Below are 22,021 nucleotides of genomic sequence, written 5' to 3'. Positions count from 1 at the left end.
CTTAAGGTAGTTCTCTTAAGGTGGAACAGGTTACATACACCACAATCCTCCCTTTTTAGCTTAACAGTTATATCCCCATTTAACATAACATAATAACATATATATATACAACTTCATACAAAACAGTTCAAAGATTCAGTCTCTGAGGAGGCCTCCTGATTCGAGTTGGATAACGCCTTTCAGGGGTCTCTGATTCTCGTTGCTGGGGTGACTCATCTAGTTGGTCTCTTATGGATTGGACATCATCATCAGGTACATTCACTTCTGAGGTAGATGCTTCAGGTTCACTAACTTCTTCCACGGTTGTCTCTGCCGTAACCATGGGTTCGACCCTTGTTCTCGATTCTACCAGTTGGTCAGCATGACGCCGTATTACATTTTCACCAATATCTACCGTGTACATCAGGGGTCCTTGTCTGGCCCGAATTGTTCCAGATTGCCATTTCTCGTTTTTATAGTCCCGAGCTAACACTGGTTGTCCTATTTCGAAACTCCGAGTGGTCTTGTTATTTATATGCTGGAACTGTTTGTTTTCAACTTCCCTCCGCACATTTGGTTTTAACAAGTCCAACCTGGACCGCAACCTCCTGTTATAGAACATCATGGCAGGACTTTGGTTTGTCACTGCATGAGTGGCGTTTCGATATGCCAGTAGGAATTTGTCCACTTTGTGTTGTCGTGGAATCTGATCTTCGCTCATGGCCTTTATTGCTTTTTTGAACGTTTGTACAAATCTCTCGGCCAACCCGTTTGTAGCCGGATGATATGGGGCAGAGGTATAATGTTTCACCCCATTCTTCTTCATGAATTTCTGGAATTCTTCTGACATGAACTGCGGTCCGTTGTCTGAACATATTTGTTCTGGCAATCCATTTCTTGCAAATATCGTTCTTAGCACCGCGATCATCTTTTCCGAGGTAGTGGTAGTCATCTTAATCACTTCTGGCCATTTAGAATGTGCGTCCACCGCAATTAAAAACATGGAGTCCATGAATGGACCAGCAAAGTCAATATGTACACGTTGCCATGGGGTTGAAGGCCATTCCCATGGATGCAGCGGTGCAATCGGAGGTGCATTTTGCACTTTTTGGCACCCTGAGCAGCTTTTCGTCAGATCCTCTATCTGTTGGTCGATACCCGGCCACCACACATAAGCCCTAGCAAGGCTTTTCATCTTGACTCCCCCCAGATGACCTTCATGCAGTTCCTTTAGAACTCTCTCTCTTAACTTAGGAGGAATAATCACCCTTGTTCCATACATCAATGTTCCTTGACAGACGGACAGCTGTTCTCGTCTTGCTGAGAATGCCGGTAACAGTGGATCACCATGTGCTGGCCATCCCTTCACTGTCACTTCATAGACCTGGGACAGTGTCGGGTCGTTCCTGGTTTCTCTTTCAATACTTGCATTGGTGACTGGTAAACATTCGATGATGGTCGAGTGAAATAACTCAACAGGGTCAACCGTTGGTGCCTCCTCCTCTGTAGGTAGTGGCAGGCGCGACAGCCCATCAGCATTACCATGCTGCTTTGTACCTTTGAATTCGATCTGATATTGATGTGCCCCTAGGAAAAGGGACCATCTCTGGAGTCTCTGTGCTGTCATCACCGAAACACCCTTCTTAGGGTTAAAAATGGATACCAACGGCTGGTGGTCTGTCAGAAGCGTAAACTTTTGGCCCTGCAGGTAATGATTAAACTTCTTTACTCCCCACACAAGGCTGAGAGCCTCCCTATCTATCTGAGCATAGTTGCGCTCAGCGGAGGTCAATGATCTGATGCGAACGCAACTGGCCTCTCCAGGCCATTTGGCAACTTGTGTGAGAGTACTGCCCCAATACCATATGGAGAAGCATCACAAGCCAAACGAATAGGCAGCGTTGGGTTGAAGTGAGCCAACACTTCCTGAGGTGATCAATGCCTTGCTTTTGCGAAAGGCCCTCTTACAGTCCTCGCTCCACTTCCATGGTACTCCCTTCTGCAAAAGAGCGTTCAGCGGGTGCAGCACCGTGGATAAATTTGGCAGAAACTTATGGTAATAGTTAATCAACCCTAGGAACGACCTCAACTGGGATACATTATCCGGAGCGGGAGCCTTCACAACAGCTTCGATCTTGTCAGGAGACTTATGAAGCCCCTCCTGGTCAATGACATGACCACAGTATGAGATCCGCTTCTGAAAGAACTCACATTTCTGGCGATTAACTCGAAGTCCATATTCTTTCAATCTGGTGAGCACCAGTTCCAAATTTGCAAGGTGTTCCTCGTCATCATCTCCTGTAATCAGAATATCATCCAGGTAACATTGTGTGCCTGGAATTCCCTGTAATACCTGCTCCATGGCCCTCTGCCAAATTGCTGGAGCCGATGCCACTCCAAAAACCAGTCTATTATACCGGTACAAGCCTCTATGCGTGTTGATCGTGAGATACTGGCGTGACTCTTCCTCAACTTCCATCTGCAAGTACGCCTGCGCCAGGTCTATCTTGGTGAAGTGTTTCCCGCCAGACAACGAAGCGAAGATATCCTCAATCCGCGGAAGCGGATACTGCACCGTGTGAAGCACCGGATTAACAGTGATCTTGAAATCTCCACAGATGCGAACCTTCCCCGGTTCCCCCGGCTTGTTGCTCGATGAACGCTTCATGACGGGGACAATGGGCGTGGCCCACTCACTCCAGTCTACCTTAGACAGTACTCCTGAACGTTCTAGCCCTTCCAGCTCAGCTTCCACAGCAGGTCGTATCGCATAAGGTACCGGTCTAGCTTTGAAAAATTTCGGGTTTGCATGTTCTTCAACCTTGATGTTTGCCGTAATTCCTCTCAGTGTTCCCAGTCCCTGTTGGAACACCTCTTTAGCATCGTCCAATATTCTGGACAATCGTTTAGGTTTGACATCTTTTTTACCGGAATCTACCGTTAGTGCTTTTAAGGAATGCCAGTCCATATTTATTTTCCTAATCCACTCCCGTCCCAGTAGTGGTGGACCTCCCTCAGGTAGCACATATAAGTCCATTCCTCGGCTTTCTTTGCCCTTGTGGACCACCTTTACCTCTATCTTCCCGATGGGGTATACTCTTTGCCCCGTGTATGTTTTCAATACAATCTCCGTATCCCGTAGGGGAATATGTGGGAATAACCTTTTGTAATCTTGCTTATTCATGACCGTCAATGCCGATCCAGTGTCCAATTCCATCTTCACTTGGACTCCTACTATCTGAAGTGTGACCCAGATTGTTTGGAGGTCTGCTTCATTACCAACATTGTGTACTCTTAGACTACCCAGTTCATTACTGCTGGAGTCTGAATTTGACTTCTGCTCGTTCGAACTGTTCTCTGTCACCTTGTGTACCTTTCTGTACTTTTCCTGCGGTGACTTTTTGTTGCTGGTCTTCTTTCCTGACCGGCATACTTTAGCAATGTGACCAAGCCTGCCACATTTTCTGCATTCCTGATTTTTTGAACCAGCACTGGTTCTGATCGTGCGTTGTCTTTCCACAATGATAACATTTTACTGTACCCAAGACCATTTGATTGGTGCTGAGTTCCGGTGACCGTAGCTGCATTTCCGCAGTGCCTCTCGCTGCGGCTTCGTGCGATGCTGCAATAGTGACAGCTTTATCAAGCGTAAGATCATTCTCCTCAAGCAGTCGCTTTTGTGTTCCTTCTTTTAACAATCCACACACAAATTTATCTCTCAGCGCATCTGCTAGTCCTGTTCCAAATTGACAGTACTTTGATAGCTTACGCAGTTCAATTAAAAATTCAGCGTTGCTTTCGTCTTTCAGCTGCGTTCTTCTGTAAAATTTAAATCGTTCCGCTATCATCAGCGGCGTGGAGTTTAAATGATTTTTCAGGACAGTAACAATATTCGCGAAAGTCTGATCCGCCGGTTTATCTGGTGACAGAAGGTGCTTCAATAGCCCGTATGTCTTCGCACCCATTGAGCTTAATAAGGTTAGTGCTTTCTCATCATCTGGTACCTTATTTGCTTTACAATAAACTTCCATGCGTTCTACATACGTGGTCCAATCTTCGATATCGCTATCAAAGGTATTAATGTTCCCATGTTTAGGCATCCTTGCAAGTTTTTAAATTTTTCCTTTTCTCAAAATGGCGGCTTCCCGCGCTTGTCTTCTTCCCCCGCCTACTAAAATGGTGGCTTCCCGCGCTTGGCGGTCTTTCCCGGGCTCGTCTTCTTCCCCCGCCGACTACAATGGCGGATTCCCACGTTTGCCTTCTTCCCCCGCTGGCTGCAATGGCGATTGCCGTGCTGCTGCCGTTCTCGCCTCCCCAGCGGTTCTCAATTCCCCGACGCTGCTTTTACTCCCCCGCGGTTCCCGTGGGCATTCACGCTTCCCCTGCTGTTGCGCCTCTCAGCCCCGCATGCAGCCTGGTCCTTTACACTGGCTGCGTTTGAGTTCTCCGCGGCTCTCGTGCCTTAAGCTGTCCCAGTCGCTGCGCCTCTCGGCCTCGATTGCAGCCCGGCCCTTTTCACCGGCCGTGGTCGAGTTCTCCACCCTTTTTCCTCCGTTTTCCCTCCCCCACTCCACAGTCAACGCGGCCGACTTTCTGCTCGTGTCGCTGATCGGCTTACCCACCACCGTGGTAGAAGGGATGATCACTGCCTGTCGCTTATGGAGGGCTTCGTGGTCAGAATTTTTCTTTTTAACCCGGGTTCTCGATGCCTCCCGTGCGATGGTGCTCAGCAGGATGATGAGGGCGGATGCCTCTTCTCGACGCCCGTTCTGAGGACGAAGCTGCCTTGGATGTAAAACTGCCGCAGGGTAAGATCGGACTCGTCGCCACTGTTAAGTCTGTGTGTCCCAGTTATGCTTATTATAAATCACTGGACACAGACCACAAGAATAACTTTAACAGGTCTTTACTATTCGGAGGTCAGGGCTGAACTGCCCAGCAAATCCCTACACAACACTTATATACTGGTGTGGTCACCACCGGTATTACAGTATACAGCAGCCAAGAGAAAGTAGTACATCTCTTAAGGTAGTTCTCTTAAGGTGGAACAGGTTACATACACCACAACCATGTCATTTACTGAAAGCTCAAATAAGAACATAAGAATGGTTCAAAACAGGAAACGGCCATTCGGCCTATGAAGATAATCCTTTTTGACAGAAATTCCTCAGATTTGGGACTGTGATTTTTGTGCAATCAGGGTGGTGGGGGAGGGAGAAGGAGAATTTGGGGTGGGACTGGGTTCTGCTGAATCTCCACAGGAAGTGGGGGCTGGTGAATAGAATCATAGAATTGTTACAGCATAGAAGGAGGCCATTCGGCCCGTCGAGCCCATGCCAGCTCTCTGCAAGAGCACTTCAGCTAGTCCCATTCCCCCGCCCTTTCCCTGTAGCCCTGACTTTTTTTTTGCCTTCAGCTACTTATCCAATTCCTTTTTGAAAGCTGTAATTGAGTCTGCCTCTACCACCCTCTCAGGCAGTGCATTCCAGATCCTAACCAATCGCTGCGTAAAAAGGTTTTTCCTCATGTCGCCTTTGGTTCTTCTGCTAATCACCTTAAATCTGGGTCTTCTGGTTCTCGACCCTTCTGCCAATGGGAACAGTTTCTCTCTATCTACTCTGTCTAGACCCCTCATGATTTTGCACACCTCTATCAAATCTCCTCTCAACCTTCTCTGCTCTAAAGAGAACAACCCCAGCTTCTCCAGTCAATCCACGTAACTGAAATCCCTCATCGCTGGAGCCATTCTTGTAAATCTTTTCTGCACCCTCTCTAAGGTCTTCACATCCTTCCTAAAGGGCGGTGCCCAGAATTGGCACAATACTCCAGTTGAGGCCGAACCTTTGGGGGGAATTTTCCCAGCCCTGGGGAGGCGGGTATGGAGGTGGGGCTGCCGGGAAAATGGCAGAAACTGAGAGCGGGTACCAAACCCGCTCCCAACCCGCCTCCGTGCCATCTTCCCAGGAGGTGGGTCCCCGACTCGCGCAGGCACCTGTCTCCTCGAGGCGGGAAGGGGATTAGAGCCAATTAACTGCCTGTTAACAAGTAGCTAACAGGCAGTTAAGAGGCTTATCCCCATTTTACCCACACAAGTGCGGGCCTCCCAACAGCTGTGAACCTCGCCAGGGTAAGCGAGGTGAGCAGTGGGTCTGCGGGGGTAAGAGGGATCGAAAAGTCCGCTGTAGAGGTGAGTGATGGGTGCAAGTGTGGAAAGGTAAATATGAGTAGTGAGTGTAAAGTGTTAGAAAAAGTTTCCTTACCTTTGCTTCTTCCTGCAGGCTTCAACCCTTGAGGATCCGGAGGTGCCTCATCTCAACGACAGAGATGCAGCAGCCATCTGATTTCAGCTGAGGAAAGAGGTTTTGGTAAGCCTGTGTGCAAGGGCTCACCTTAGAACATAGATTGTCAGTGTTTGACAGCTTCTCAAAGCTGTCAAACGCTGACAATTCATCTGTCAAAAATTCTCGACGGATGAAACATCATATGTGGGCTTAACAAGGTCAATCAAGGGAAAATAGCGTGGGTTGGCTGGACGCCATTGGGAGCGGGACTGAAACCCGACAAGCAGCAGTCCCGCCCCCAACGCGCCCCCATTGAAAAATCCAGCCCAGTGTTTTGTAAAGGTTCATCATAATTTCCTTGCTTTTGTACTCTATGGGCTGGATTTTGATACTGGGGCGGGCTTGGGTCGTGTAATCCGCATTCCGTGTTAGCCACCCGAATCTAAATCGATGTGGGAAAATGATGCCATTTTAACTTAATTGGCCAATTGAGTTCCAACGTGTGGGAACCCATGGCCAATGAGTTTTTCCAGTCTGAAAGTCGCCTCCGATGACGTCATCATTGCTGCTGCATTTAAGGTCTGCAACAAGCCTTGGTTCTTCAGCAGACTGCCAAGCTTTTGCCCTTGCATGTTAGAGGCACCTGCAGGAAGAATGGCCAGCCAGAGACCTAGGTCTGCACCCTGCTTTGATGACGTTGCCCTGCAGGCTTTAGTAGAGGTAGCAAGAGCAAATAAAGAGGAGCTCTTCCCTTCTTCAGGGAGGAAGAAGCCTCCCCAGCAAACCAATGCTGTGTGGATCCAGGTGGCAGAGGAGGTCAACTCATTAGCAGTAACCCGCAGAACCTGGATTCAATGCAGGAAGAGATTTTATGACCTTCTGCGCACTGGAAAAGTGAGTATGAATTTCCCATCACACTCAATCTGATCCCCATTGCCTCTCCTCACCAGCACTTAGCTTTAGCAATCTCTTCCTCCACATCCCACTTGACACTGACATCCATGCACCCTTACCCATTCCCTCTCTCTCTATGGTCACATTCACCTAACTATTCGACTATGCAGTCTTCACACTCCCTATCACAGTGATGCAATTACAACTTACAACACACAGGGAGGGCCCTTGGTCTTGCCACCTCACTCCATCTTTGTCTCCTTCTAAGCATCTATGCTATGGATTCTCTACACTCACTCCTTCATTCTCACTCAAACTCCACTTGTCTCCCTCATTGCAGGAAAAGAGAGCTCACAATAAGAGAGAAAGAGTGAGGACAGGAGGAGGGCCACCCTCAGTAGCCCAGCTCACCACCTGGGAGGAGGCGGTCCTGGAGATCGTGGGAGTGGAGGAAGATTCCCAAGTGGGGGACGGACAGACGGACGCATCACAGCAAGCTGGTGACAGAATAGTTTTCCATCTCTCTCAATGACATTGCATGAGTCGCTGATAATGATTCTGAAGCTCTAACAGATGGACTTATGATCATCTGCAATATGCAATGTGCATGTAACCTTGGTCTCACATCTCTGACTCTTTCCTTTACTCCCCCACAGGACCATCGCAAGCACCCGTCCCCACTATCCAGGAGGAAGAGCATAAGCCTCAAGACTCCTCAGAGGAAGCTGCAACCTCGGAGGGCGCAGCATCAGCAGATTTCACCGCACCCAGCACCAGCGCAGACACTCACACCGCGGAGGGAACATCGCGAGATAGAGTAGTGTTGTCACCTGGTGTATCACAGCTCACAAGTGAGCATCAGCAGATTGTGGAGACAGGGACAGCAGTGGAGAGTCCTAGTCGGAGGGCGCAGGACTCTGCCAGCTCGGCTCAGCTGCATGTCGACCTTCTGCCTCTGGGTCCATCCATAAGATCAGCGGTGCTGGAACTCCAGGAACAGATGCAGGAGTCTCTGGCAGGTTTTGTCTCCAGGGTCGCTGCGAGTGTGGCACGAATGGAGGAGTCCATTGCGAACATGAGCAGAGCCTTTGTGGAGTCATTGGTGCATGAACGCATCACCATGGAAAGATATGGCAACCTCCATGGAGGTGATGTCGCCAGGGTGCAGAAAACATGGTGAGTGTTCTGAGTAGAATGACATCTCTGGAGGAGTGATGGTCATCTATTGAACAGAGAAACCAGACCTTCATGGAAGTCCTTCTGAGTAGGACTGCCAGTGCAGATACGGGTCCCCATGGCCCCCCTGATGTGCAGCAAGGTGCTCTCAAGCCACTTGCAAGCGCTGAGGGGGACCTGACCCATGAGAGGGAAGTTGGTGGCAGACATCAAGGAAGTGGGGGCTCCTCTCCAAGCGCTCACACTTCCATGCCACTGCAGAGCCCTCGGTCAGAGCCCCACAAGTGTCCACACCCAACTGAGATCGGCGTCTCAACCCCTGCACAGCCGCAGGAGCAGCAGACTGTTGGCGAGCCCTCACAGGTTCGCAACCCCAGAGGATGCCCGCCAAAGGTGTCGAGACAGGAGCAGCAAGAAAGTGAGCAAGGGGCCTCCACATCTGCTGAAGCCACAGGGGAAGCACCATGTAGGAGCACGCGTAAGAGAAAGATACTGCACAAATAGTCACAAGGGTAGTCACTTGGGTGAAATTTGATGTTTTATGTTAAAAAGCTATTAGATGATTACTGTAAATAAAAAATCTGATGGCTACTGCTGTAGTTGTGGCGTGTGTCATTTCGTGAATAGGACTTCCACATTGAGGGCTTAGGATTACTTGCAATTGTCAGTATGGTGGTCAAATTGCTAGGAATCGGTTGGTTCTTGGCCATTGTCGATGCTCAGGTAAGAAGCTGCGAGGCAAAAGTGCTTGATTGGCTAGGCTAAGCAAATCTGGCCAAGATGAGTGCATTCCTTGCATCCTGAGCAGCAATGTTCTCGCGTACTGCTGCCGCTGGTTGGTGGGCCTCTGCAAGATGTTCATTTTCGCTCTCCTCCTCCTCATCTGAGGAGGATATGTGACGAGCCACTTGGTCCTCAGGAATCTGCAAGCCACGACACTGTGCCATGTTGTGAAGTGCACAGCAAACCACGACAATTCTGGAGACCCTGGCTGCTGAGTACTGCAGGGCTCCACCTGATCTATCCAGGCATCTGAAGTGATGGTTTGCTCGATTATGGCTCTGGTGGACATGTGGCTGGAGTTGTAGCTCTCCTCAGCTTCGTTGGATGGGCTCCTCAACGGCGTCAATAGCCAGGTCTTGAGGGGATAGCCCTTGTCTTCAAGTAGCCATCTGTTAAGTTGGTCTGGCGGACTGAATAGCGGAGGCACACTAGACTGGCGCAGTATGAAGGAGTCATGGCAACTGCCAGTTTACTTGGCACAAACATGCAAAATTTCCTTCTTGTGGTCACACACCAGCTGAACGTTGAGCGAGTGGAAGCCCTTGCGGTTGACAAAAATACCTGGATTGCGATGGGGTGCCTTAACGACCACATGTGTGCAGTCAACGACGCCCTGCACCCTTGGAAAGCCTGCCAGATTAACTAATCCAACTGCATGCGCTGTGACACATGCTTGATCCTTGATGAAATGGATGTGATTGTGCACGATGGCAAAGAGGGCATCGGTTAACTGCGTGATGCAAGTGTGTGCGGCCGCCTGGGAGATGCCGCTGATGTCTGCTGCTGATCCCTGGAATGAGCCCGAGGCAAAAAAGTTGAGTGCGGTGGTGACTTTGACGGCCACTGGTAAGGGTTGTCCACCTGGTCCTCTGGGCTCCAGGTCTTGTTGCAGCATTGCGCAGATGTCACCCACTACCTCTCACAAAAGTCAGAGCCGCCTTTGGCACTGCTGCTCAGACATGTTGAGGTAGCTGACCCTGTGTCTGTAGACCCTGTTTGGGGGGTATCTCCTACGCCGACGGGCTTCCATGCGCTGGCCCCTTCTGGCCTGCGCAGCTTCAGGTGGGTGAGCAGCAGCTTGGCGCTCCTGTTGGTGCTGCTGCTGTTGGTGCTGCTGTTGTTCATTGTTCTGCTGGTGCCGCGGCTGGTCTTCGTCCTCATCTGATGTCCAGAAGGGAAGGAAATAAATGGCTCCCATGCTTCTGGTATATGCCTCAGTTGAGGAAGTGCTCAGTGAAGGTGGCGAGAGGGGTTTCCCAGGAGGTCACACTGGAGATGGTGGTCAGGCTCCAAACTTCCACAGCTGTGGTTATGCCTTCTAAAAGTTCCCCCAGACCGGAGACAACAAAGTCCTGCCACCTGCAAATGATGGCTGATCAAACCTACTATTTAATGGTTGAGCTGCAGCTGATAGTCAGCAATCCAATTGTGCTACCGCCAGGTTTCACCGTCGTGTTTCAGAACAGGCGTGCTTCATGTGGGAAAAGGGTTAAAATCACAAAGGCCTATCAAAATGGCATTATAGAGGCAATTTAGTGCTTGTTAAGGGCCTTAACGGCCTATCCCGCCTTTTGGAGGCGGGACGGAGACGGGACCAGTAGATACAATTTAATTAAAATTGCTTGGAGGCGGGATGGAGGCGGGGTTGGGCCTGCCCGCCAGTTTTTGCAATTTTAACCCCCCACACGCCTCCAATCCCGCCTCAACGGCCCGATAAATAGAGGCACAGGGCTGGATTTTCATGAAGTCCAGGATCCCATATGCATTTTTAACCTCTTTCTCAACCTGCCCTGCCACCTTCAATGATTTTGTGCACATGTACCCCCAGGTCTCTCAGTTCATGCAGAGGTGCTTCTTGTGATGACAACAGAAGAGAATGGTCTGGTGGGGTGATGCCAACCGGCCTGAATCCTGCCAGAGTTGCCACCATATGTCTGCAGAGTACAGTGTGTGTCAGGATTAAATCCTGGTGGAAGTGGGCACAGAAGATCTTTAAAAGTTAATACCCATGCGGCAATTGATCGCAGAGTGACCAATTGGCACTGGGAAGTTGGCAAATCTAAACCTTGGGCCTTTCAGCCTTTCTTCTTGTTGCTTTGCCTGGCTTAGCTGGCTTCGGGATGGTGCAGCAATGTGCTTCAGTGATATTCCTCCCCTCCCACTGGGATGGCCCCAGTTATGCTAAAATGGCATGTGCATCTGCTCGAATTACCTAAATTTGCCGACCCTTAGATTTATGGCAGTGTCAGTGTTGGGGTTGGTCGTTGGGTGGATCCTGCCCTGCTGTGCTCCAGGTGGCACAGCAGCCCACCAGGAATTTCAGGGCTCTTACCTTTATTTACCTACCTTCTCATCATATTCTTCAATCCCTTCTTTCACCAGAAATACATTTAATTGAGTTTTAAATCCACTCATACTGTCCACTTCAATGGTCTTTCCTGGCCTTTGATGTTGTTAGTTTGGCCAACAGACATTTTTATGAGTAGCTTGCAACTGCATACTTGGTGTAACATTTTGATTACAATGCTCAGGTGTACATGCACGTACACAATCGCCTGTCTTTGCCTCTGCCTCAGCCCACCTGCTGCTGAAACCCTCATCCATGATTTTGTTAACTCCAGACTCAACTATTTCAAAGATCTTGTGGCCAGCCTCCCACCTTCCACCCTCCATAAACTTGAGCTCACCCAAAACTCTGCTGCCCATATCCTAACTTGCACCAAATCCCATTCACCCATCACCCCTGTGTTCGCTGACCTACATTGGCTCCGGTCTCCAAATGCCTCAATTTAAAAATTCTCATTCTCACGTGCAAATCCCTCGCTGGCCTTGCCCCTCCCTATCTCTGTAACCTCCTCCAGCCCTATAACCCTCTGTGAACTCTGGGTTCTTGCAACTTTAGCCTCTTGTCATTCCCCCACTTCCTTTACTCCACTACTGGCAGCCGTGCCTTCAGCCGCCGAAGCCCTAACCTCTGGAATTGCCTCCCTAAACCTCTCCGCCTCTTCACGTCTCTCTCCTCCTTTAAGACCCTCTATAAAACCTAACTCTTTGACCAAGCTTTTTGGCCATCTGTCCTAATGACTCCTTCTTTGGTTGGTGTCAATTGTTGTTAGATAACGCTCATGTATCTTAATGACCATTCCCTGAATTTAGCATGTTACTCACCAGCTCTGAGAAGTAGCTGTATTTTCCTGTCAGCTTTGCTATCTTTTTGCCATAGTAATCATCTAACAGAAGGGGATTCATTGGTCCTCTGCCTAATTATAAATATATAAATAAAAGAGTCAGTGAAACAGTGAATGCCTAGTCCATAGAAATCTTGAAGTCTGTAGCTTATAAATAATTAGCTGATTAAAATAAAGATAAAAGACTGCCAATGCTGGAAATTAAATGCAGCTTAGCCAGCAACTCTAAAAAGAAAAGGGCAAGTTATAACATTTCATATGTGTACGTTTCCTCAGAATCATTAGTTGATATTAGTTTAAGGTCCCTCATTTGTGTAGAAAATGCCTTAAGTTGGTCGTCAAATATAGCAATGATGAAACTCCATTTGTTGCAGTTACTTTCAAATGAAATAATCTTTCAATTGGGATTTTAACCTACCTGTGAAGTCCCTCTTGTATGTGCTTAGCCAATGTGATTTCTGTATGTTTTTCAGTATATTAGCAGTTCTCTCAGAAAGGGCATTTTCTATGGTTCGCTGTGATCTGTTGGGGGCGATAGTCTTCGGTGGCGTGGGATAGAATATTTGTTTTTGTTCTGTAGCTGATTTAGGATACTGCAATGAAAGAATAGAGAGGCCACAAAGCTGTATTAAAAGAGATCCAGAATCGGAAACAAACAGTAAGATGAGGTGTTACATTGACTTTGTACTTCCCTTAGAAGAGCTTGGTACTTTTTACGGGTTCCAAGTACGAGTGTACAAAGATGAATGCTATAGCTCTCATAACTTAAAAGTATAATTTAATTTAGTACTTGTTCTTTTGAAAGTGTATTTTTTTTTAAATTAGAATACTTGACCATTTTATAACTGATTGCCCAATCAGTCGACTTTGATCATTTTGGTATTCTTTCATTTTGTGTGGGTTCAGAGCAAGTGCAATATGTGAGATTGAAAAAGACTTGTTTAAAAATTCTCATTGCTGTTGCTTTCTCAGATGTACAATGGCTGAAAGTTATGTTTAGTCATGACACAACATTCAAATCTAAAACTGTGACAAGATACTTACAAGTAAATGTAAGGTATTACATACTGGAAGAGAAAGTGGGTTGAAATAGCTAAGTGTGAAGTTGAAAAAAGAACTGGGTGTTAGTAGACTTGGTGCTTACATGTACAGGCACTGCAGAGCAGCAATCAAGAAAGTGAAGCAGAATGCCAAACTAATCACCAAATAAAACTGACCAAACATAGCATTAAACCAGGCCAGGTAGAGGGGGTCACTGGTAGTGTCGGCTAGGACTCATGTCAGAAATTTCCTCTTCAAAGTTACCAACTTATTGACTGGACTTTAGGGTTGAATGTTGGAGGGGAAAACTTTGTGATTATTTGAGAAAGATCTGGCTTTTATGACAGTATAACTATACATTTCTCTGGATGGATGATCTAGGATGGGCTTAAGTGGCCTTCCTCATTCATTTATATCCAACTAGCTGGGGGAGCCCGGCGATGCCAGGGCTGTTTTGGGCCGGGTGGTTTAAATCGAGTCCGAGGCTTTCGGCCCTGTCTCTCTGTCCCTCTGTGAATCTGCTGCCGGGCAACATTTCTACCTTTTAATACCTTCAAAGATGAAAGTGAAAGTACGTATAAAACATTTTTGGTAAATCTTATGTTATTTTTAAAAGAGATACTAACTTTTTCGAAGCTGGATTAGCAGATTTTGAGCTGGAAGTAGTTGAAGCAATGGCTGCCCGATGCCTGAGTTGAAAATCATTAGTCCCGCCCACAGACGCAGCAATTGGTCAACCATCAGGTGACTGAACTGTAGGATTGGTCAATCATGACGGCACAGGATTGGTCGACCTTGACGTCAGTCAATCAGTGCTAATGAGCGGATAATGAGTGGAATTTTGAAGGTTTTTTGCATAACGCGCAAACAATTTTTGTCCGACCGAAAAGTAAATATGCTTACGACCGTCCTGGAATGGTAAGCTTTCTTTGGACGTAACGCACGTGTTGGTACACTCTATAACTTTCGAGTGTATAGCCGGACAGACACACCGAAGGACAGACAGACAGACAGACAGATCAATCCTTTTATATATATAATAGAAGAGAAGATAGATAGATAGATGATCTTATCAAAGCATGAGGAGAGTTGAAATCTTCTCTTGGATGCTCCTTGAAGATTTGAGGAATACTGGTTGGATCAATAAGCTTGTAGCTGGAGAATAATTATAGTAGAGGCCTAGTAATTGGGATAACTTGGTGGGAGTAAGTTTATCACAATGTAAAACCAAGAAATACCTATTTAAGTACATTGTGGTTTAACTGGTATTAAAATAGGCCACCATTAACTTGGAGCATATTTATAAAATATTTTTTTATTTTTAGAAAATATATACTCTTTGAGTCTTCTTAGAGCAGGTGCACTTACATGAAAATATCCTTCTTGTCCTGGCCAATGTAAACCTTTAGCCTGAGTGGATACTTCCTGGGTTTCAAGTCTATATGGAGATCCTGAGATTTGGCAGCAAAGAATTTGGAGTTAATTCCATGGCTATTTATAAAACCAAACTATATAATTAAAAAGGCAGTCTCGTCATCAGGACTTATTTTGACAATCAATTGGGATCAGTAAGTTATCCAACCCAATGATGCTTTCATGACTCAACCTTTTTAAAAAAAAACTATTTTAATAACATTTTTGTGCTTATTAAGGAAGAGGATGTAAGTGCTGGGAATAGAACAGTTACCCGTTTTAGGCACAGCACAGCCATTTGCCGTGTACTACTCTGGCCAACAATTTGACTTAACATCAGCCTTTTAAGAGCACCTTATACTGAAATAATGTTCATTCAATTTCCTAAACAGGCACCAACTATCCTTGTGGCCTCTCTGATTGAGGCTGTTATAAGCCTAGATTCTCCCTGTAGTTAGAAGAACTAGCATTAAGTTGGCAGAGGGAAGGCTTTGCACCTGCTTGACTATTGCACTGCCGACTCCAGACTATTGCACTGCCGACTCCAGACTATTGCACTGCCGACTCCAGTCTGTTGCACTGCCGACTCCAGTCTGTTCGACTCCAGACTGTTGCACTGCCGTCTCCATCCTATTGCACTGCCGACTCCAGACTATTGCACTGCCGACTCCAGTCTGTTGCACTGCCGACTCCAGTCTGTTCGACTCCAGACTGTTGCACTGCCGTCTCCATCCTATTGCACTGCCGACTCCAGACTGTTGCACTGCTGACTCCAGACTGTTGCACTGCCGACTCCAGACTATTGCACTGCCGACTCCAGACTATTGCACTGCCAACTCCAGTGCAGTTCCTGGCATCAGCTTCATTGAAATGTTTTTGGCAGACTTCCAGGAAAGTTTACTGCCTGCAGTAAGGCAGAATTCTCGGCAGGCAGTGGGGTTAAGCAGAACATCGCTGCTGTTGGAGGAGTGTGAGGCCCTGCAGCAGCTTAAAGAAGCTAGCAGCCATCCTGGCAGAAGAACATTTGTGGCCTCTAAGCATCTGGGCAAAATCTGCCAGTTGGGGGAAGTGTGCATCAATCACCTCACAACTGATTACACTCATTGTGGTGAGCCGTTTCATTTCTGAATGGTCTCCTCCGGCCCTAGCGATGCTGTTGTATACAAGCTTTGTTAGTGTTCAGTGTTGCCAGAGCAATAATAACGGAAAGCATAATGTATGATGTCGCTCCGTCATTATTGCTTAACTTGAATTCACCCTCACACATTCAGGCGGGTGCTTCTGGACACCAACAGAGGTGACAGCAGCCTCCAGAAGCACCTGCTAAAGAAGAGAACAATCTTTTCTATAGTATCAAATTATTATATATTAAGGAGTATAAAAGAAAGATAACTTGTGTACATATAGTGCCCTTCACAACCTCAAAGTCCCAAAGTGCTTCACAGCCAATTACAGGAAACTTTGTGATATCCAGCACCGACGGGACCGAGCTGTTGCCGATCTATCAGAACTGCCGGGCATACAAAGTTAATGTTGAAGCATACGGAGGTTTTCATCTCCGTATCGGACAACAAACACTGTTGCTTAGCAACAGCTTCTAAACAGTCGGCTGCAGCTGCAAGCGTCTCTATCTGAAACTGTTGCTATAGCTACAGACCTTGCAGTGCCTGACTGGGAAAAAAAAGCAACGAGAACTAAAAAAACTTATAGAAAACAGCTCCTGATTTTTGCCGTTAGATCGAGTATTCCGGACATATAACCTCCGGATAAACCAAAGTTTCCTGTAAGTACTTTTGAAGTGTAGTCATTGTTGTAATGTAGGGAAACGCATAAACAACAGGGAGATAAATGATCAGACAATCTGTTTTAGTGGTGTTGTTTGAGGGATACCTGGAGAACATACCTGCCCTTCTTCGAAAAGGCTATGAAATCTTTTATGTCAATCCAAGAGGGAAGACAGGGCCTTGGTTTAACGTCTCATTTGAAACACAGCATTTTTGACAATGCAGACATTGAAGTATCAACCTAGATTATCTGCTCAAGACTCTGGAATGGGGCTTAGCATAATCTTCTGACTCAGCGGCGAGAGTGTTACCACTGAGCCAAGGCTGACTTTTTTTTAAAAAGAAAAAGAGTATATATAAGGGTAAGTTTTCTGAGTTCTCAGACACAGCAAAGTACCTCATTGCGTACAAGTACTCAGAAAATATGTAGATCAAGTATGTTAAGTGTATTAGCATGTATAGTAACAACTACTGTAGTTGATCTCCAGCGATCTCACTCACAGAGCCTTGGGCCTGCTCAGTCCTTACTCCTTCAGCTTCCAGAACACTGAGCCTTTCCCTCCAGTTTTGGCCTGCTCAGTCTTCCACATTCCACTGTTTTGGTGCTCTGAAGCACTTTGTGGGGAGGGACTACCTCTGCATGGATAGAGCTGCAGCCTGAGCACTGGGGAGTTATGTCTGGGTGGGAAAAACAGGAGGATGCAGACTGGGAGGGGCAGATAAAGCAGACCATCAGCTAGGAGAGAAGAGTTGAGCAACAGAAGGTGCAGAATAGAAACCAAACACAGATTGAGTTCCTGGTCCTTTGCAGCATTGTTATAAACCTGGTGCATACAGCTGAAATGAAACACAATACCAACGTACAGTACAGCACCAATACTGATGCCCAGTACCAATAACAACCTGCAGCACCAATGCCAACAATGCTTTTCCTGAGACAGAATTGTGAATTGTTCCTCAAAACCCTGGATAGTGGGGTGGATTTTCCAGTCCCAATGCATGAGTGTCAGAACTAATGCACCATGGACAATGCTCTCACTCACAATCAGCACCCACGCCAGAGTACAGCAGTGCAACATACCTGGTAGGAAATGGTGTGCACAGTAGCTGTAGAGCCTGGGAGAAGATGCAGAAGTAGATAACGTATCTTGGGGGAGTTGCCCAGCTAAGGATACCTTACAGTGCCACATACCAGGTAGATGGCCCAAGTACATGTCAAAAAACAGTGCCTTTAACCTATTTCACGTTTACTATTAATAAGAACATAAGAACATAAGAAGTAGGAGCAGGAGTAGGCCAATCAGCCCCTCGAGCCTGCTCCGCCATTCAATAAGATCATGGCTGATCTGATCCTAACTGCCAATCTACTATCACTGAACCATCTCCTGAATCTAACAGAATTAGACACACGAAATAGGAGCAGGATCAGGCTACATGGCCCCTGGGCCCGCTCCGCTACCCACAGGGCCATGACCGATCCGAACCTAGACTCATGTCCAAATTCCTGCCCGCTCCCCATAACCCTTAATTCCCTTTACTTGTAGGAAACTGTCTATTTCTGTTTTAAATTTATGTAATGATGTAGCTTCTACAGCTTTTTGGGGCAGCATATTCCATGGACCTACCACCCCCTGAGTGAAGTAGTTCCTCCTCATCTCATAGATACATAGATACATAGAAGATAGGAGCAGGAGTAGGCCATTTGGCCCTTCGAGCCTGCTCCGCCATTCAATGAGATCATGGCTGATCATCCAAATTCAGTACCCGGTCCCTGCCTTCTCCCCATATCCCTTGATCCCTTTAGCCTTAAGAAATATATCCAACTCTTTCTTGAATATACTTAATGAACTGGCCTCCACCGCCCTCTGTGGCAGAGAATTCCACAGGTTCACCACTCTCTGGGTGAAGAAATTCCTCCTCATTTCAGTCCTAAATGGCTTACCCCTTATCCTTAGATTATGACCCCTGGTTCTGGACTCCCCGGCCATCAGAAACATCCGCCCTGCATCTAGTCTGTCCAGGCCTGACAGAATTTTATAGGTTTTGATGAGATCCCCTCTCAATCTTCTAAACTCCAGTGAGTATAAGCCCAATCGACCCAATCTCTCCTCATACGTCATTCCTGCCATCTCAGGTATCAGCCTGGTGAATCTTCGCTGCACTCCTTCCATGGCAAGAACGTCCTTCCTCAGGTAAGGCGACCAAAACTGCACACAATACTCAAGGTGTGGTCTCACCAAGGCCCTGTACAACTGTAGCAAGACATCCTTGTTCTTGTACTCGAACCCTCTTGCTACGAAGGCCAACATACCATTTGCCTTCTTAACCGCCTGCTGCACCTGCATGCTTACCTTCAGCGACTGGTGTACAAGAACACCCAGGTCTCTTTGCACTTCCCCTCCTCCCAAACTATTACCATTCAAATAATAATCTGCCTTCCTGTTTTTGCCACCAAAGTGGATAACCTCACATTTATCCACATTATAGTGCATTTGCCATGTTTCTGCCCAATCACCCAACCAGTCCAAATCGTGCTGGAGTTTCACGACATCCTCCTCACAGCATACCCTCCCCCCCAGCTTTGTGTCGTCTGCAAATTTGGAGATATTATATCCAATTCCCTCGTCCAGATCATTAATATATATTGTGAACAGCTGGGGTCCTAGGACCGATCCTTGCAGTACCCCACTAGTCACTGCCTGCCACTCGGAAAATGACCCGTTTATTCCAACTCTTTGCTTTCTGTCCGCCAACCAGTTCTCTATCCAAGTCAATACCTTGCCCCCAATCCCATGTGCCTTAATTTTGCACGCTAATCTCTTATGCGGGACCTTATCGAAAGCCTTCTGAAAGTCCAAATACACCACATCCACTGGTTCTCCCTTATCTATTTTACCAGTTACATCCTCAAAAAATTCCAGTAGATTAGTCAAGCATGATTTACCTTTTGTAAATCCATGTTGACTTTGTCCGATCCAGTCACTGCTTTCCAAGTGCTCTGCTATTACATCTTTTATAATGGACTCTAGCATTTTCCCCACTACCGATGTCAAGCTTACCGGTCTATAATTCCCCGCCTTTTCTCTACCACCTTTTTTGAATAGTGGGGTAACATTAGCTATCCGCCAATCCATGGGTACCGTTCCAGAGTCTATTGAGTTCTGGAAGATGACCAGCAATGCATCTACTATTTCTAGGGCCACTTCCTTAAGCACCCTGGGATGTAGATTATCAGGCCCTGGGGATTTATCGGCCTTCAGTCCCATCAATTTTCCTAACACCATTTCCTTGCAAATACTGATTTCTTTCAGTTCCATCCTTTCATCACACCCTATATTCCCTGGCATCTCTGGGAGGTTATTTGTGTCCTCCTTTGTGAAGACAGAACCAAAATATGTATTTAGTTGGTCTGCCATTTCTTTGTTCCCCATTATAAATTCCCCCGATTCTGACTGCAAGGGACCTACGCTTGACTTCACCAATCTTTTTCTCTTCACATATCTATAAAAGCTTTTACAGTCAGTTTTTATGTTCTCTGCAAGCTTACTCTCATATTCTATTTTCCCTTTCTTAATTAATCCCTTTGTCCTCCTTTGTTGAATCCTAAACTGCTCCCAATCCTCAGGGTTATTGCTTTTTCTGGCCAATTTATATGCCCTCTCCTTGGACCTTATGCTATCCCTAATTTCCCTTGTTAGCCACGGTTGGGTCACCATTTTTGTTTTATTTTTATGCCAAACTGGGATGAACAAATTCTGTAGTTCATCCATTCGGTCTTTGAATGTTTGCCATTGCCTATCCACCGTCAACCCTTTGAGTGCCATTCCCCAATCAATCCTACCCAACTCGCTCCTCAGACCATCATAGTTTCCTTTATTTAAATTGAGGACCCTAGTCTCCGAGTCAACTACTTCATTCTCCATCTTAATGAAGAATTCGATCATATTATGATCGCTCCGACCCAAGGGGCCTCTTACAACAAGATTGCTAATTAATCCTTTCTCGTTACATAATACCCAGTCTAAGATGGCCTGATCTCTGGTTGGTTCCTCGACATATTGGTCCAGGAAACCATCCCGTAAACACTCCAGGAATTCCTCCTCCACAGTATTGTTACTCATTTGGTTGGCCCAATCTATATGTAGATTAAAGTCACCCATGATGACTGCTGTGCCCTTATTGCACGCTTCTTTAATTTCTCTTTGAATGCCATCCCCAACCTCCGCCTTACTGTTTGGAGGTCTATAAACCACTCCCACTAACGTTTTTTTCCCCTTAGTATTTCTCAATTCTACCTATACAGATTCCACCTCATCAGAGCTAATACCCTTCATTACAATTGTGTTAATCCCTTCTTTAAACAGTAATGCTACCCCACCTCCCTTTCCTTTTTGCCTATCTTTCCTGAATATTGAATACCCCTGGATGTTGAGTTCCCAGTCCTGGCCTTCCTTGAGCCACGTTTCCGTAATCCCAACCAAATCGTATTTGTTTACTTCTATTTGCGCAGCCAATTCATCCACCTTATTACAAATGCTCCTTGCATTAAGACACAAAGCCTTCAGGCTTGTTTTTTTAACGCTCTTAGACCTATTAGAATTATTATTTACTGTGGCCATGTTTGATTTAAACTGTTGATTTCTCTGACTGCCACTTTTGTTTTTCTCCTTCCTATCTTTTGCTTTTATCCTTGTTTCCCTTTCCTCTGTCTCCCTGCTCAGGTACCCAACCCCCTGCCATTTTAGTTTAAACCTGTTGTGTATGTACCTTTAAGAGAATAACTGGTCTCAGACTGCAGTACCGGCAGTGACCACCCCTGTATAAAAGGCGCTAGGGAGCCTCTGTTGTTTTCAGTTTCACTATTGACTTCCATCAGTAAAGACCTGTTTTGTTCAACTCCTGCTGTCCGTGTCTCAATCATTCACGGACGTAATACTGGCGACGAGCAGATACGAACCTACCTACAGTCTGCACCACCTCCTGGGATCCATTCCTACAGCGAAGTGAGCAGAGGTCAAGGCCAGAAAGAAAAGAAAGTAAGAGGCAGTAGAAACGGGCATCGACCGTGGGCATTCACCCCTGTGTTGCGGAGTTGAAGATTGCTGGAGAAGCTGTCGGAAGCGGGGCCTGGTTCCTGTCGACGGTGCTTCAGCTAATCGGGCTGGTGGCAGGTAGTGCACTAATCCTTCCTGGGCTGTGGCGGTCGCGAACTCGAGCGGGTGGTTTGCAATTGGGCCGAGCAGCATTGTTGGGAAGAAGAGAGAGAGAGGGTGGAGCACACAGGGCACGGCCGGTGCTACGAAGCCGGGCTGCACATAGACCCGCGAAGAGGGAGGCAAGAGTCCCACAGGGTTGTTCCATGACGGGAAAATAATAAAAAAGAAATATTAAACGCGCAAGAAACCGCGAGGAGCTGCAGGTTGCAACGGGAACCGCAGAAAGCAGCACTAACAACAGCGGGGAAGAAGGCAAAGCGCGGGAG

The 22,021-nt window shown here is 46.8% G+C and overlaps 1 protein-coding gene across 1 annotated transcript in view; it reads right to left on the bottom strand.

Moving 5' to 3' along the window:
- The window catches only part of spmip4 (sperm microtubule inner protein 4), a 191,182-nt gene that overhangs the window by 33,862 nt on the left and 135,299 nt on the right, over positions 1–22,021 (bottom strand). Inside the window, exons 6-8 of the mRNA XM_085988675.1 lie at positions 14,711–14,793; positions 12,720–12,894; positions 12,282–12,373 (exon numbers count right to left, since the gene is read on the bottom strand). Of these exons, the coding sequence (XP_085844801.1) occupies positions 12,282–12,373; positions 12,720–12,894; positions 14,711–14,793 (350 nt within the window). The remainder of the gene's footprint in view (positions 1–12,281; positions 12,374–12,719; positions 12,895–14,710; positions 14,794–22,021) is intronic.

The sequence above is a fragment of the Somniosus microcephalus genome, chromosome 5, assembly GCF_052327205.1.
Source record: "Somniosus microcephalus isolate GS21.2 chromosome 5, FLI_Smic_1.0, whole genome shotgun sequence".
Classification (NCBI taxonomy): Eukaryota; Metazoa; Chordata; class Chondrichthyes; order Squaliformes; family Somniosidae; genus Somniosus; species Somniosus microcephalus.
This window is presented reverse-complemented; position numbering and strand designations above follow the sequence as displayed.